The sequence below is a fragment of the Tupaia chinensis genome, unplaced genomic scaffold (assembly GCF_000334495.1).
Source record: "Tupaia chinensis unplaced genomic scaffold, TupChi_1.0 Scaffold000082_1, whole genome shotgun sequence".
NCBI classification, from domain to species: domain Eukaryota; kingdom Metazoa; phylum Chordata; class Mammalia; order Scandentia; family Tupaiidae; genus Tupaia; species Tupaia belangeri.
The window spans coordinates 648,480-665,384 of record NW_006159543.1 but is presented as its reverse complement, the minus strand read 5'-3'; the positions used below and the strand labels follow the sequence as shown (position 1 = coordinate 665,384).

Below are 16,905 nucleotides of genomic sequence, written 5' to 3'. Positions count from 1 at the left end.
ATTTGTCTATATCTCCTTGAGTTCAATCAGTTTTTGTTTCATGTATATGAATCTCTATTATTAGATACCTTGAGTTCAATCAGTTTTTGTTTCATGTATTTGAAGCTCTGTTATTAGATGCACATACATTTGTTATGTCCTCATGATGAATTAGCCACTTTATCATTAAGAAATTATTCTCTTCTTCTCTGGTATTATTTATTGCTTTGCAATCTACTTTCTCATGTAATAACATAGACACTGTTGCTTTTTTAAAATTAATGTTAACATGGTATAGCTTTCCCTATTTCTCTCTTTTTCTTTTTGGAGGGATTTTTGGTATGGGGCATGTGCTTGCTGGAGAGACAGAGAGAGATGGAGAGAGACAAAGAGACCAGAAGTGAGAAACCACCCCCGAGGAGATGGCCATGCCACAATCCCTTCACCTCCATTCTCCTCTCGGGATCTTGGGCATGCACACACATGCACCCAGTGTGAGTTTCGAAGCACTGGGTCTGGGACTTGAACCATGGTTGACCACATGAGAGTCCAGTGATGTAACCATTATGCCATCTGCTGATCCCATCCCTTTCTCTTTCTATTATTTTTTATATTCTTTTTCTTTTTCTTTTTAAAATTTACTTTATACATTCAATCATTGTACATCAGCTTGTAAAATGAATTTTCCCAGCATAAATACACTGCACACTAGTTAAGTTAAAGATATTATCATACACATTATCATCAACAGTCTTCCATTTCTGTCTCCTTTAAATGTCTTGCCTCTCTATTTTTCTCTGACTCCCTTTCTCCCACCTTCCCCCACCTCCCACCCTCTTCCCACAGTCTCTGGTATCCACAACTGTTCTCCACACTTTTATATCCTCGCTATCTTTCATGTTTAACCTATTTGTATTTTTATGGTCATCAGAAAAGTCATGTTATATTTTTAATTAATTTTTTTGAGTATGATGTATTTTTCTATGCAAAAATGTGTCATAACTTTTCCAATGACCCAATATTTTTAAATGGGTTTCCCATAGGTAGCACATAGTTAGGTCTTAAATTTTTTTCATTCTATTAATCTTTTAACTGGGTTGCTATGAAAGTATTAACTTTAATATGATTATTAATACAGTTTGCTTAAATCTACCATATTGCTATGTTTTTTATTTGTACCAACCCTACCTGTTACTCAGTTTCCGAAATTGTTGTTTCACATGTTTTGCTCATTTTCTGAGTTAAGATGGGAGGGTAAATCCAGATACTGTTACTCCATCACTACTAGAAGTGGGAGCCCTCCCAGTTTTCTGTTTCTCATGCTGATTTTTTTTGTACTATGAACATTAGCCTTGTCTTTTATATGTGCATCAGGTATGTTTTTGCAGTTTATTAGTAATCATTTAATTTTATTTATGATGCATTTTTTTCATACAGGGGTTTTTAATTTTTATGTTGTCAAGTGTTTTATTCTTTCCCTTTGGGTTTTTATGTCATACTTATAAATGTCCCCCTCTATATTTTCTTCTAAATCATGTTTTAAAAGAAAAATAATAACTTCTCAGTTGGTTATTTTATTTTTAACATCAAGTTTATTAATTATAAAAGTAACATGCACATGGTAAAAACATCAAATAGAACAGAAGGCTAGTAATGAAAAATTCCTTCCCTCTTTTTCCCACCACTCCTGCTTGCCCAATTTCTCTTTCCAGAGGTAATCACTATTAGCAGTTTCTTATATATATCCTTCTGTACATTTTCAGGACAGATACATACACATGCATGCATGTATATGCTCTTACACACAAACTGAATACACACTTACACACAGAATTCTGCAAATTTTCATTTAACTTGGTATCTTTGAGTTCTTAATGTGACCAAGTTTTATCAGATGTTTACCAGACAAAGTGTCTAGGGCAATCAGAGAACATGATAGGGGAAATACACAGGAAAAGACATATTTATCTCTGTAAAGCCAAAGCTTAGCCCCAAACCTGGCACATAATAAATGCTAAATAAATATGTGTTAAATAACTAAAGGGAAAAAAAGAACTTAATAAAACTGGAGACAAACTGCTATCTTGACCATTCTTCTTAGGATAAACCTAGTCTCCTCAATGAGAGTTACCATCTTCCAGAATAGTGGAAAACAATTCACAACAATGGATAGCAGCTGGACCCCTCTACAACCTTTCACCTGGAATAACTTCCTACTGTGTGTCTCTTCCCCCACTAGATTCAATGCCTTCACCAAACATATTTAGTTTAAATGCACAGTTCACACTACACAGCAAGAAAATCTAGGAGTTCAAAGACTACACAGCTGAGTTATAGTACAGGTTTACGCTCATACAAATAGCTACAATTTATTGGTACCTACTGAGGGGTAGGCAACATGTTGGGAAACAGCCCTGTAAGGTTGATGTCGATTTATTCCAATTTTAAGGATGAGAAAACTGAGGTTCTAGGAATCCACATAACTTGTTCAGGGTCACATAGCTAGTGAAGTAACTTCCAGAGACAACTGTATACTTCAGCAAGGTCAGTCTACTTTGTGGTGATCCCACACTATATTTATAATTATTTGCTCTATTTCAGTGACTTTGCTTGTGCTATTTTCCTTGACTGGCGTGCCCTTTCTACACCATCTGTTTTATGGAATCTAGGCAGTTATAGAAACAGGGTGTGGTGTAGGATCCATGTCAGCTATGCAAGATACTGTCAAGGATGAGGAGTGAGTCAGTCTTAGGAGCCTATGAACAAATACAAACATTCTGAGGGGTATGGGACTTACTAAAAGTTCAGAAAGGGAATCGAGACTGGGAAGTGGAGAGCACCCTCAGAAGCCTAGGATTATGGATACTGTGGAATTTTAAGAAATTCTAACACAAACATTTCTCTTTCTCTAAGTTTTTTTGATTAGCTGCTCACAAATAGAGCCTTGTTGCCCTGTACTCTTTAACACTGGCCAGTATATTTTTACTTATCTCAATCCTACTCATTCCTGAAGAACCACATCAAATCTCACCTGTTCCATGAAGCCTTTCCCTAACTAATCCAGTTCATTCCTCTCTTGTGAATCACAAGTTTGCTTCAAATCAGCACCATACGATTTAACATGTATTTATAGACTCTTTTCTCTTGCAATCATTTCAAGTACCTTGTTTCTTTAAGTGGACTTATTCATGTGTGTTGTTTTATTGGTGTTTATTTTCAATTGTTTCCCTGCATGGTCTGGGTATTGGGGGATCTGGCTGGATTTCAGTCTTAACTCTCCCACTAATGAGCTGTGTGACCTACAGCTTGTCACAACCCCTATGAGCCTGATCTTCCCACCTTTGAGGGTTCTTCTGAAAGCACAGTGAACATTGTAATCCAAGATATGAATGTATGGTATTATTGCTGAAGACATTTGAACTAAGGTGCTTCTGCTTTTTACATCCTACTTAGTGGATGGTTCTATGTAAGATATAGTAATCACTGCTGCTTGTTTCACACTAGTGTCCTCAGCAAAGGTTAACGGGTTTGAAAAATAATACTGTACAACTGTTAAAGATGTTGCCAGATGGAAGGGGTGTGTATGCAGTCAATTCAAGGGTTCTCCTTGGGACCTACCAGGTGATTCCAGGCTTGCTTATTTTTAAAGCTTCCATCTTTCTAAATGTATCTTCATGTAAGTGATCTGTGTCAATGCTGTAAATAAGGAAAAGAATATTCTGTTAAGTCAAGTCAACAGGTGCCTCCAGTAACTTTCCAGTTCTCAAGGATAAGATTGTCATTCACACTTGTTCCATGGTACCACTCAGTTACTTCATCCACTTGGTTATTTACCTCCTCTCCCAGTGTTAGCTCTTTTTCTTGACCTCAAAGATAAAATGCTTAACTTCCCCTGGACTCTCACTTCTGTCCCTCCCTGCCTTGTCCAAGATTTCACTCCATTGGTTTACTAGTTCCCACTCCTGTACCTGCCACTTCTCCCTCTCTACAGGCTCTTTTCTTTCAGCCTACAAATTTTGTCTATCTCAAAACAAGGTAAAAAAGAAAAACTCTCTACTTCCTCTAGTCCCGCAATGCTCTCCAGCTACAATCCCTCATTTTTTCTCCTTTTTATAAACTTCTTGAAAAAGACTTCTATTACTCTCTTTCTCTACTTCCTTATCTTCTATCATTTGAAGTCATTGTAATATGATTTCTGGCTCCACCACACCACTAAAACAGCCCTGGATAAGGTCATCTATGACCTCATTGCTAAACCCAATGGTTAGTGTTCATAACCTATCCTATTGAACCTCTCTGCTGCATTTGGTACTCTTCAGCACTTCCTAGAAATTCACTTTTCCCTTTGTGTCCAGGACACCATTCTTTCCTGGGCTTCTCATGGATTTTTCTTTCCATACACAACTCTTATTTTAATTTAGCAAAGTGCATGTGCACTTATCAGAAAGAGATAGAGACAGAGAGAGGGAGAGAGAGAAAGCACCCGTCAATTGGGGATGTGGTCCTGCTGCAATCCCTTTTCCTCCATTTCTCCTTCCTGTTAGGATTTTGGGCACACATGCACATATGCCTGGCATGTTTCTCAAGCTGCCATGGCCAAGATTCTAACTGCACAGTCTGTCATGGAGAATTCAGTTTCCTTAAACATTAGGCCACAGGGATGACCCTCCATACCTAACTCTTTAAAATTGGTATCACCCTGAGAGATTCCTGAGAGGATGTTTTCTTCTCACTTGTCCCAGCAGATCTCACCCACTGTCATGCTTTCAGCTATCATCTTTATATAGATGATCACTTTCACAGCATACTCCTATATCCAATTGCCTACCTACTAGAATCCTTCCCCTGAGTGTCCCCTCCAAGCACTTTGAACTCAGTATGTGTAGCCATGATTATAATCCACTTACTACAGAAGAATGTACAAGCTCAATCAAATGTTCAGTAAGGTACAACTTTTGGTGTTTTTTGTTTTTGTTTTTGTTTTGTTTTGTTTTTCTGGTTTGTTTGCCCATTTGTTTAGCTTTGCTTTTGGGTGCATGGGCTCACTGAAGAGAGAGAGACAAAGAAGGATGGCCACACCACAATCTCTTCTGCACTCTCCTCTTGAGATGCATGCATATGCACCTAGTGTGTTTTCCAAGCTGCTGGGTCTAGGACTCGAACTGCTCAGTTGGCCATGTGGGATCTAGCCATACTAAATGCCATACCACATGCTGACCCCAACTTTTAGTTTTTAATGGATATAAGCTAACTTTTATCTAGCAAAATGAAATGAGCAGCCCTGTTAGTTATGCAGTTATAGGGAAAGTGGAGATTTAATGCCACAGAAGTGTAACAAGACCATTACAATATATTTGAGTGACACAGAAAAAGCTGCCTTAGCTCCTGATATGTAGAACTCTCTACTGGGGAAGAGGTGGGTCAATTTTCATAGGAAGCCCCAATGTCTTCTGGTAGTTAAAAGACCAGTTACTTTCAATCCCTTCCTTCCAAATTTAGAATTAGGAACATGTATCAGGATGAGCTAAGGAGTTACGTAAATCCAAGGTCCAATGCCTGGAAAAGGCATCACATTCCCTAAAATAAAAATACCTTTAAAAATAAGAAGGTTTAAGTGGTATCTCTGGCTCAATTCAAGGGCCTACATCTTTTGTGGGCAAGGGCAGGCTTTGGCATATATATCTATACATGTGGCTGAATGAAGGAGCTCCTCTAGATCCAGCCATTCTGATACACATGGTACTTTACAGAACAATGGCTGCACATTTGGGTATGGACTAAGAGATCTGTAACCTTGAAGTACAAGTATAATGCCACATGGGGCTGGTAGGGATCCTGGGTCAGCCAGTTTGTCAGTGTCAAGTCACAAATCTTCTGGTGGACAGTGTAGAAACAGTTCTCAAGATCAACCCCAAGCAGCAGTGAGAAACAGCAGGAGCTAAGCTGGTTTGGGAAGCCAGTTTTGGAAAGGTGGAATAAGGAGAGGCCTCAAAATATATTATTACTAGAGCATGTGAGAAAAAGAGAAATGACTGAATTAGCACTCAGAATTCTGCTAACGGGTCTTACTTATTATGCATGGTATAAAAGGCCTTGACTATCTCCCTGCCTCATTTCTTGGTACATTTTTGCCTTGCACTTTATGCCTCAGCAATACCAAACTTGTGGAATTTCCCACACTTATCCCTATCAAGTACCATAAACTACACTGTTTATTGCATTGGTGCCTTTGCAGTGTTCTAAGCCTGGACTGACATTCTCATCTTTACCCACATTATCCTGAGCCACAGTCTTAAGACTCAGTTCAGGTGGCCCTTTCTCCAAGAAGTTATCCTGACCCTTTTGGACAGGCTTAGTTGTATCCTGCCATGGCTTCCTTAATACCTTGTGATGATCTCATTGCATTACTCAGTTTATGGACCCGTCTCTATCCCTAGGTCCCTGAAATGCACAGATTAAGTCTCATATTTTATTTATTCTTGTCTCTCTAGCACCTGGAACATTGGCCTGGCATATAAGAGATATTTAGCAAGTGCTTACAGAATAAATGAAGGTGAGTTTGTCACTCCTTTTTCCCTTGACCTCCTTTTACATTTATTTATTTTTTCCATGAGTAAGAGAGACAGAGAGAGGTACCCCAACAAGATATTCATGCCATGACCCACTCCCCATTGTCAGCTAGCCCAGGTCATGGACATGATGCCCAACATACTCAGGGAGGTCCTGGGTTGCAAACTTGAGACCTGTCCCATGTGGATCTTGTTCTGTTACCATTGTGCCACCACCTGTCTCTCCATGACTTTCTGAATGTCTAGATATGTAGTCTGTATTGAACATATAATTAACTATCTCATTGCCCTCAGATACTTTAAAATACTAACCTGTCTCTCTAGGTACTTACTATAAGAAAAGCACTGTGCCAGAAAGTTTATAGGGGAAAATACGGTGAAGAATAAGATTCAGACCCTGCATTCAAGCAGCTCTTAGAAAATAACCTTATTCCAGTTTTTCCAAATTCTATAGAAGACTATCAACTCTAGGAAGATCCCCTGGATTTACTCCTCTCCACTTCATCACATTGAATGATCCATAGCTTTTTCTCACCTTACTTGGAGGAGAATATATTACTATTGATTTATATACATTCTAACATTCAAAATTTACTTGAGATCAGCAAACTGTTTACTGTGTGTGCATGTGTGTCCTTTATTTAGCATTCAGAGCTACTGCACACTGCTATCAATTTGTTGATCAGTAAGTTACAAGGGTTTGAAGGTTGGTCCCCAAACACAATAGAAGCATACTGATTAAAACACAAAGTGTGAGAGAAATAGGAAATGGTGCCACATTTTGCAGTTTAAAAAAATGTCATGTCATCACTGACAAAGAATTTCTCCTTGCTATTATTTAGGACCTTTATCGCAGCATACACACTGTGGAGTACTACCATATTAAATCACTCTACACTTAAAGAAACATTAAAGTTTATTGTTGAGTTTATTTCAAGTTGTTAACAATAAAAACTCCATCCACATATTTCTAAGAAAAACACCATAGAGAGCCCTAACTCCTGAGGCTTATCATGTGGTAAATAATCCCCACTGCTTGGGCAGTAATCACCACACTCTTGAGTCTTTGAAACTAACAGACTTCGCTTTGTTAATAGAGAATCAGCTTCTGGTTTAACCAGGCTTGTAATCAGGCCTTTTATGATGTTTTCATTTACACTCCAATCCATCAATTTGTCTTTGGAATGTGTCATTTTTGCACTAAGCCTTTACTTTCCATTATGTGGCTCAGTTCTGAATGCCAGAAATGAATGGCCATTTGGCCACTTGTTAGCTGCCAACGGTTGTGTCCTAATTAAGAATTACTTTGTGTGTCATGCCAGCCTGCTGAGCTAGCAGATGATACTGACCAGAAAATGTACAGACCTCCACCTTCTATAACTCCACCATTATGGCTTCATCCCCTTGTCTCTTGAAGACTCTCAAAATGTACACATTAAGCTCTTTAGCATGTATAAGAAATAGAAACGAAGAAGGCCTATCATTTATGGAGTATCTGTTATGTGCCAAGGGTTGTACTCAGTACATTCATAATTATCATCTCAATTCAACCCTCATGTTACCCTCGAGTAGTCAGATACTAGTATTATGCTCATTTTACAGACAAGGATACCAAAGTTCAGAGAGGTTAAATAAGCATGGTCATGCAGCCAGTAGGTGCCAGCCCTAGTGTTTGAACCTGACCTAGCAAAGCATACATCCTATGCTCTTTCTCCTATATCACGCTGCTTCCTTTTGCAGTGAGATATAGAACTGCCTGTTCTCTACCTATCTCCCTGCCTCTGTGTTCAAAGAGGATAGGCCTATTGGTAATTTCACTTACTTCACTATTTTGCCTAGGCTTGTCCTACCCTTGATTTTTCTTTTCTTTCTTCAATGTGATGGGTTGTGACCAAACACGGTACAACTGTCCTAACTCCCACTCTCCCACCTTCCCCACCACAGTGACCTACTAGAATGTCTGAAGTTTACATATTGGATGAATCAGCGCATCACACAGCATTTGCACTCCAAAATCCTTGAGGTCATTTCCACTTAAGTCTAGTAATGTTAGGTTGTCATTCCTGTTGAGGACAGAGGCGAGGGCTCCACAGCATGCATCTGTGAGATGACATTCTGCTAACCTGTGGAGGGGGTCAAAGATTCAAAAAACAAATCAACATTACCCCAAGATCCCCAGTGGCCCTGCTTTTCAAATACATTCAGGAACAAAATCTAGTAGCCAAAAAGTCCCTGTGCACTCACCACAAGGTCTGTAGTTTGCAGCAGGGATGTTTTAGCCCTTCGCACAGCACCTGCATGCCTTTGTCCCCTAAGGCATTGTCACTGAGGTCAAGGTCTCTCAGGTGTTCATTGGTGTAGAGTGCATTGCACAGATCCTGACAGCATGCCCCAGTCAAGTGACAAGTCCACAATCTGCCAGGAAGTAAGGCAGGGGAGGCTAGCATCATTTGAGTCTCTTTAGGAATTGTGTTTGCCAACTAGAAAAACATGTTAGAAAATCAGAGCATCATGTGAAAAAAAAAAAATCCCTTGGGCCATGACCAAGCAGAGATTATGGAAAAACGTTGATTTATTACCCCTAAATTATTCAGTTCTTCGTTTATTGCTTCCTTGGGGATTCAATCATCAGGAAAAACAAAACAAAACAACAACAACAAAACTAATTTAGTTTTGGGAGTTGCTGAACATCAGAAAACTCTAGTGGCTCTAAGTCCATGATACTTACGCCAAATCCTTTAACTGACAGTCAGGCTGTTTTAATCCTTCACATAGCAATTTCAGCCCCAGATCTCCAATTTTGTTATTAATTAGAAGCAGCCTTGTCAGGCTCTGGGTGGAGCTCAGCACTTGGGCAAGGGGCTCACAACAAGCTGCAGAGAGGGAACATTCAGAAAGCCTGGAGGTAGGGGGACACCAAGGAAGTAGTTAACTATGGCAGCAGGATGTCATATTAACCCTCAAATGCCAAGGCCCGTGAAAAAGACAAGGACAGACACTTACACAAGATTCTCAATTATACCCTTCGCATGCTGCAGACCTTCACAGAGATGCTGTACTCCTGTGTCCCCCAGGGCATTCGCAAACACAAACAGCTCTTTTAAAGTCTGACTCACTTGCAAGAAAGAAGAGAGCTCCACACAGCTAGCTTGTGTGAGGTAACATGTGCTTAAGCTACCCAGAGACAAAGAAAAGAAAAATCAGTCACTGCCATCATTGTGGCTTCCTGGGATTTTCTGCCAGTCTACCCACTTAGTTAAGTCATAGCCACCCTTCTAAGCTCCAGCTCCTGCCCCAGCTGCTTCACAGAACCCCTGTCTGAGTTCTCCAGCCCACAGTGCCCTCTTTTTCAGGCATTTGTAAATGATTCCATAGTATCTGGCAACAGAACTGTGCCATTTTCCAATTCTTTTATATCTGCATCTCCTTAAGGGCAGCCGTGTCATTTGTAGAACTTCAGATAACTCCATCCACATCTAGCCCAACTGGGGGTCACAGTAGATATACTTTATACAGTTAATATTTATTTAATGTCATTCCTATGAACACATAGAACATATTTTAGAACTACATCCTGACTATACTACTTGTTAGCCAAGTGACTTTGGAAAGGTCACTTTTCCCCCAATGCTCAGTTTCCTCATCTGTATACTGAGGATAAGAAAATCCACCTTACATGGTTATTGTAAAAAGTAAATAAAACAAAATAACTTACGGCAAGCACCAAGCACATTGCAAGCACTCAAGTTCAACAGTCATAAAATGATGCCAGACAGTTCTGAGAAACTTACTCTAGCTTCTCCAGTTTACAGTTGGAATGTCTGAGACCTTCACAAAGATACTTCACCCCTATGTCTCCCAGGGGATTTTCACTCAGGTCTAGTTCAGTGAGGTGTGGGTTGCAAATTAGAACAGAGGCAAGATACTTGCAAACAGCCTCTGAGTTTTCTGGGAGAAGGCTAGCACACAACCTGGAGGAAAGACATAGAGGGAGACAGCATTGACAACTTCAGTGTTCTACTCACTTCCTACCCATGATATCACATCTGCAAATAAAGTCCCACAGATATAAGAACTCCCGGTCTTGAGAATGACACAGCCCCTATCTCCTACAGCAAAGACCTGTGCAAGGCTTCCAAAACAATGCATCTCACAGTGGGAACCCAATAAATGTTGACTGCCTGAAGAAAGGAAAGGGTTGAGAAGAAACATTAAGATGATTTAATCTCATTTTAAATCCCTGTGTGAATTTAGTACTCTATCTCATATTTTCTTTCAAATCCCAGGGTGAGAAATTCTATGATCGTCATTAAATACATTTTATAGTTAGTAAAAGGTCTTTTTTGGGTCAGCCCATGGCATGGCAGTTAAGGTGACAGAATCCCACATGGCATGGTTTAAGTCCCAGACTTGGCAACTTGAGAAACTTGCCACATGCTTGTGCATATGTGCTCAAAATCCAAAAAAGAGGAGATATGACAGAGAAGGGATTGTGGTGTGACCATGAACCATGAGGGTGGCACTTTCTCTCTCTCCACTCTCGCCAGCAAGCACAAGCACTCTCTGGCAAAAATTTAGAAAAAAGTAAAAGAAGAAAAGAAAAGGTGTTTTTTTTTCCCTCTTATCTAAACATCCCTTATATGTTATTTTGCCATCCTAAAGCAACCCAGCCCATCACCATCACCCACATGACATTCCTTCTTTTCCATGAAGAAAGGTTTTTACTGACATTCTTGTCTTCTCAGTCTTTGTTACTTTATATTAAATAGTATAATTTCTTGAATCATTTCCCTTCAACTTTTTCTTCCATCATTTTCAAGCATTTCTAGATATATACTACAACTTTTGAATCCTACATTTTTTTTTCTTGACTTACCAGGCTCTAGGTTCAATCTGAAAAAGACTCACAAGGAAATATGTCTATATCTCCCATATCAAGAAATTTTAAATAGAGGAACTCTGCATAAAATAGTCTTCAAAGTGGGTTGTAAAAGGCTTTACTGCTAAGAATTTGTAGCTTTTTTTAAATCCACATATATGAAGAGGTCTTCATAAAATTCATGAAAGATGTCTATTATGAAAAAACTATGCATCGGGACCAGCAGTTCGTATAATGGCTACGTCACTGAACTCCCATGTAGCTGACCGTGGTTCAAGTCCTGGACCCGGTGGCTTAAACTCACGCTGGGCACATATGCATGCATGCCCAATATCCCAAGATCAGAATGGAGGAGAAGGGATTGCAGCATGGCCATCCTCCCTAGGGGGTGAGTTCTCACTTTCTATCTCTCTGTCTCTCTCTGTCTTTCTGGCGAGCGCACGCACCCTATGGCAAAAACCTTTCAAAAAATGCATGAATTTTAATTCTTTTGGACCAAAAACAAACAAAAAAATACATTAATCCAATTTTCCACAAACTTCTTGAATTAATCTCATATATTATTATGGTCATCTTATGTGTCAATTTGGCTAGGCCATGGTGTTCAGATATTTATTCAAACATTATTCTAGATGTTTCTGGGAAGTTTCTTTTTAGAAATTAACATTTTAATCAGTAGACTTTGAGTAAAGTGGATTACATATCATAAGGTGGGTGAGTCTCATCCAATCAGTTGCAAGTCACAATAGAAAAAGATTGAAGAAGCCCAGATCAGAGACTGCCTCAGGGAAACCAAATCTTTTCAATGGGGAAGTCTGGGCACTGGGAAAGGCAATGCCCACAGCTGGCATCCTTCTGTCCCCCACTGGAACTTGTATTTTTGACATTTTAGCCACTGGAAATGGAATGCTCCAAGCTTTGAAGGGAACCAGGATACCTGAGTCCATTATAGCCTCTAGAATAGAGGACTAATGGGCCCAAGAATCCCAAAGGCTCCTTTGACATCTAGAAAACTTGTCAGATAAGCCTCAGGTAATACTTGAAGTGACAAATAAGAATGTGTTCTTTAAAAATAATAATAATTATTTTTGTTTAAATCACAGGTTAAGACTGCTTCCAAAAGTAAAACTTTATAAAGAAAGGGAAACAAGGTAGAAAAGAAAACTGTAAGTAGAAAAAGAGATGTGAAAAGAGTTTTAAGGGTGAAGATATATTGTTGGTAAGGAAGGTTAAAATGTAAAGAAAGGGTTTTGATGTAGAAAAGAATTCTGTGTGGTAACATTTTTGGCTTTAAAGTAAAAGGTCTGGAGTATCTCAGAATATAAAGAAGGAAAGAAGGGACACATACTGAAAGAGTTGAAGAGTTAGGGACCAGCAGTCGGTGTAATGGCTATGTCACTGGACTCTCATGTAGTTGACCACAGTTCGAGTCCCGGACCCGGTGACTTAAACTCATGCCAGGCGCATGTGCCTGAGCACCCAAGACCCCGAGAGGAAAATGGAGAAGGGATTGTGGCGTGGCCATTCCCCCGGAGGGTGATTTCTCACATTCTGTCTCTCTGTCTTTCTGGAGAGCACACACACCCTATAGCAAAAACCTCTCAAGAAAAAAAAAAGGAAAGAAAAAGAGTTGAAGAGTTAAGGAGTCTAAGAAAGAGTTACAAAAATTAAATAAAATTAAAGTTTTTGTTGATATGAATGTTCTAAAGACTATGTAAGACAGAGCTCTGATGGAATTGTGATGCAGTCAGTCACAATTCTGGCTGTTATCTTTAAGTGTTGTATGTAATACAAATGGGTAAATTTGTCTATTACATCATTATTCTAATGAACTGCTATCACATTATTAATTGTGGCTGCTTTAACTTTTTGTCATCCATAGTTCCAAGATTGTTTCCCAGACTCTAACAAGTACTTAGATTTCAGTTTCTGATGGCTGAAAAAAAAAGAATGCTGCTTCTTTGTTAATCAATCGGAAAAGGTCCAAAACAACCCCAGAAATATATTAGATAGAGCCAATAAGTTTTATGAAAAAGAAGCCCCAAGTGGCCTTGATTGGTGGAACTTTAACTTAACATCTGGTCTTGATTTTCCTGATTAGCCCCCTTTCTCAGTCCCATAGCTGCCTTTTTCTTCTTTTCGCTTTTGGGCCTTGCCTTTGTTAAGAAAAAAAAAAAAAAATCCAGGGTTAGGAGACTCCATTAATAAGAGGCCTCAGGCTACAGCCCTAGCCTTCCAGATAGTCTGAATCTTCTCACTCCCTTTTTAAGAATTATTTATTAAGAGGCCAGCAGATGGCATAGTGGTTATATCACTGGACTCCCATGTGACTGACTACAGTTTGAGTCCTGGACCTGGTGGCTTGAAAATCACACCAGATTCATTCACGTGTGTGCCCAGGGAAGAGAATGGAGGAAAAAGAATTGCAACATGGTAATCCCCTCAGGGGGTGATTTCTCACTTTTACTGTCTCTGTCTCTCTCTCTCTCTCTTCAGTGAGTGCATGCACCCTAAGGCAAAAACATCTTTTTTAAAAAAGGTTTATTTAATTTGATTTATTATTATTATTATTTTAAAATTTGCTATAAGGCACATGCACGAGAGAGAGAGAGAGAGAGAGAGAGAGAGGAGAGAGAAAGAGAGAAAGCAAGCCACTAGGTCCAGGACTAAAACCACAGTCAGCTCCATGGGAGTACAGTATCTGAACCACCATACCACCTACTCCCCCACTCCCCCCACCCCTGCACTCTCACACACTCTCTCTCTCTTAGTAACCTCAACCCAAATCAACAGGCAGGACTAACTCAACTATCCTAACTCAGTTACAGAAGAGATCTTTGCCTCTGCTTACGGGACTCTCCTAATCTAGTCACTAAGACCAAGTTTATCATAAAACCAGAAGTAGGAATGAAAGGGCATATTCAGTACCTCTCAGATGCTTTAAGTATTTTAATGGGAAAGGCACATAAGACGATATCCAATGCCTCCCAGTTGCCTTAGGCATTTTCTTTTTTCTTTTTTCTTTTTTTTTAAAGGGATTAACATTTGGATGTTTGTCTATTTGGGCTCTGATGGAGAGAAGTCAGGATCTCCAGTAGCCTTTAGTACTGCTGGCTGGAAGGTAGGAAGATTTAAAGGGTCAAACCCAGTCTGACTGGTCTTGTCGGAAGGGATCTGCCCCAGTGGGGAATTCCTCAGAATCAGAGGATGATTTCCACTTGAAAGGAGGGAAGAAAGGAGGGCTACTTAATTTATTCACAGAAGGCAATCTCAAAACTAGAACTTAAATATGAAATTGACAAATGTATGGAATATTTGGATATTTTATAATATCTTATTGATATAATTGATATATTAAGTAAATAAAAAATCGTTAAGGATACAGCATATTTAAAAAGTACTATGAAGCAAAATACTACAACTGATAAAAAATGACCTATAAAACTATCCTCAATGGGGCCAACAGGTGGCATGGTGTTTAAGGTGCTGGACTTCCACATGGTTGACCACAGTTTCAGTCCCAGACACTGTGGCTTGAAAAATTACACTAGGTGTGTGTGCATGTATCCTCAAAATCCCAGCAGGAGAAGGGATTATGGTGTGGTCATCCCTCCTGTGGAGTGATATCTCACTTTCCCTCTCTGTCTCTTTCTGTGAGTCTATAGCAAGCACGCACACCCTATGGCATAAAACCTTAAAGAAAAAAATCAAAAAACAAAATTATCCTCAATGAATTTCAAAGGACTAAAATAATATAGAGCATGTTGTATTACTGTTAAACTATTTTGGCCTAAAACAGCGGCCGTACTCTCACACTTTGATTCCTAGAGATAAGCCAAAATTGTACCTGTTAGGCTGTTTTTCTGAGTTGGTTGATAGGTTACAACCAATCACAGCAGCTAGGCTTCAGTCAATCACAGGCATCCAGTCTTTTAAAACATGTTAACGCAGACAAACTTCAGAACATAACCAATAATTTCTCTACCTCATTCCCTCACTTACGTTTTTTGTAGACACTTTCCTGTCCCACTGACTTAAATGCCGAGTTGACCCTGAGGCTGGTTGGAGTTGTCCGGAAGTCTAGAGACAACTTCCTGATTTAAATCACGGTAAATTTGCTTGATTAAAACTGTACTCTATTAAATTGGCTGGTTTATTTTCCTTTTAACAGTTTTGGTGTTAGAAGTGGGATCTGAAATAGAGCTTTCAGTTACCCTCAGGAGCAGCAAGTGACCAAGTGAAGTACCCATGGGACCCTGTGTCATCCATTGTTCTCTTGCAGCTAGCGACTGTGGATAAGTACTCTCTCAGATTTGAACTCCATGGACTAGGGTTTAGAGCTCTCTAAGTTTTAGATGAGCAAATTTTATCTCAAACTGGGTTTGGAGTTGCAATAGAAACAGGACTGGGTCCAGGATTAAATTAGATTAAGTAATTAACTAGTTTAGATCCAGTTGTCTGACTGGGTCAGACAGAAACTAGCAGTAAGTAGCTATTACTGTGGTGGTTGCAACAGTTTTAGGTTAAAATTAAATTTTTTTCTTCTCACGAAATTTTTATGTTCAACATCTTATTTTCTTTTTTGCATGCCTAGAGATCAATGACTAAAAAAGATCAATGACTAAATTGGTAAAAGAGGGTTCAGAGCCAAAACCAGTATAAATTGTTTCCCACTTAGTTATTCTTGGCTTGAACTGACTCAAAATTTATGTAAAAGATGGAATTCCTAATTCTAAGGATCAAAGTACTTCCTGGAAGCACCAATATATACAAAAGTAGTAAGATCTTAGTAATGTAACTTGAAATTACTTTGGCCATTATAAAGAACATTTTATATAAACAAAATCACTCTTTAAAAAGCATAATTAAAATTGAGGTTTCCAAATTTAGGTGCATCCAAGGGATGCCCATTGATATGCAAAAGCTTCTAAAAGATTTAATTCTATTTTTATCTCTTTTAAGATTCTATAAAAGATAAATGATAGGCTTAAGTGGCATAAAAAAGTTTGACCAAAGTTTTTACTTTGTTACCAGCCTGCCCAAAGCAAAAATAAGCTAGATAAAAGACTTATTAGAATGGTTTAAAATACACCTACAGGTCAAACTGGGTTGTTCCTTGTTAAAAAATATCAAGCAACATCCATGCTGAATTGCAAGCATTAAAAATGGTTACTTTGCCTTCATTAATGGGCTCTATTTTAAAATCTTTAGTTAATAGTGCCACATATCAATTAAATTGGTCTTCAAAAATACAACTTTCTGGCAATTTAGTGGTTTATTTAAGAATCTTAGGGAAAATTCCACATATTTATAAATACATCCTTCTTAGGTCACTAAAGTTTCTTACAGTAGAAAATGCATAAATTTAGGGACCAGCAGTTGGCGTAATGGCTATGTCACTGGACTCCCATGTAGTCGACTGCATTTCAAAGTCCCGGACCCGGTGGCTTAAACTCGCCCTGGGCGCATGTGGGTGCG

At 39.0% G+C, this 16,905-nt stretch overlaps 1 protein-coding gene across 5 annotated transcripts in view; it reads right to left on the bottom strand.

Moving 5' to 3' along the window:
• Nucleotides 1–1,574: 1,574 nt before the first annotated feature.
• Nucleotides 1,575–16,905, bottom strand: part of LOC102483018 (NACHT, LRR and PYD domains-containing protein 3) — a 57,500-nt gene continuing 42,169 nt past the window's right edge. For all 5 annotated transcript variants that reach the window (XM_014585701.2, XM_006142824.3, XM_014585699.2 and 2 more), the window contains 6 exons: nucleotides 10,340–10,519; nucleotides 9,552–9,722; nucleotides 9,277–9,447; nucleotides 8,793–8,963; nucleotides 8,501–8,671; nucleotides 1,575–3,675 (listed from right to left, as the gene is read on the bottom strand). In XM_014585701.2, the coding sequence (XP_014441187.1) occupies nucleotides 3,594–3,675; nucleotides 8,501–8,671; nucleotides 8,793–8,963; nucleotides 9,277–9,447; nucleotides 9,552–9,722; nucleotides 10,340–10,519 (946 nt within the window). In that variant the 3' untranslated portion in view covers nucleotides 1,575–3,593. The remainder of the gene's footprint in view (nucleotides 3,676–8,500; nucleotides 8,672–8,792; nucleotides 8,964–9,276; nucleotides 9,448–9,551; nucleotides 9,723–10,339; nucleotides 10,520–16,905) is intronic.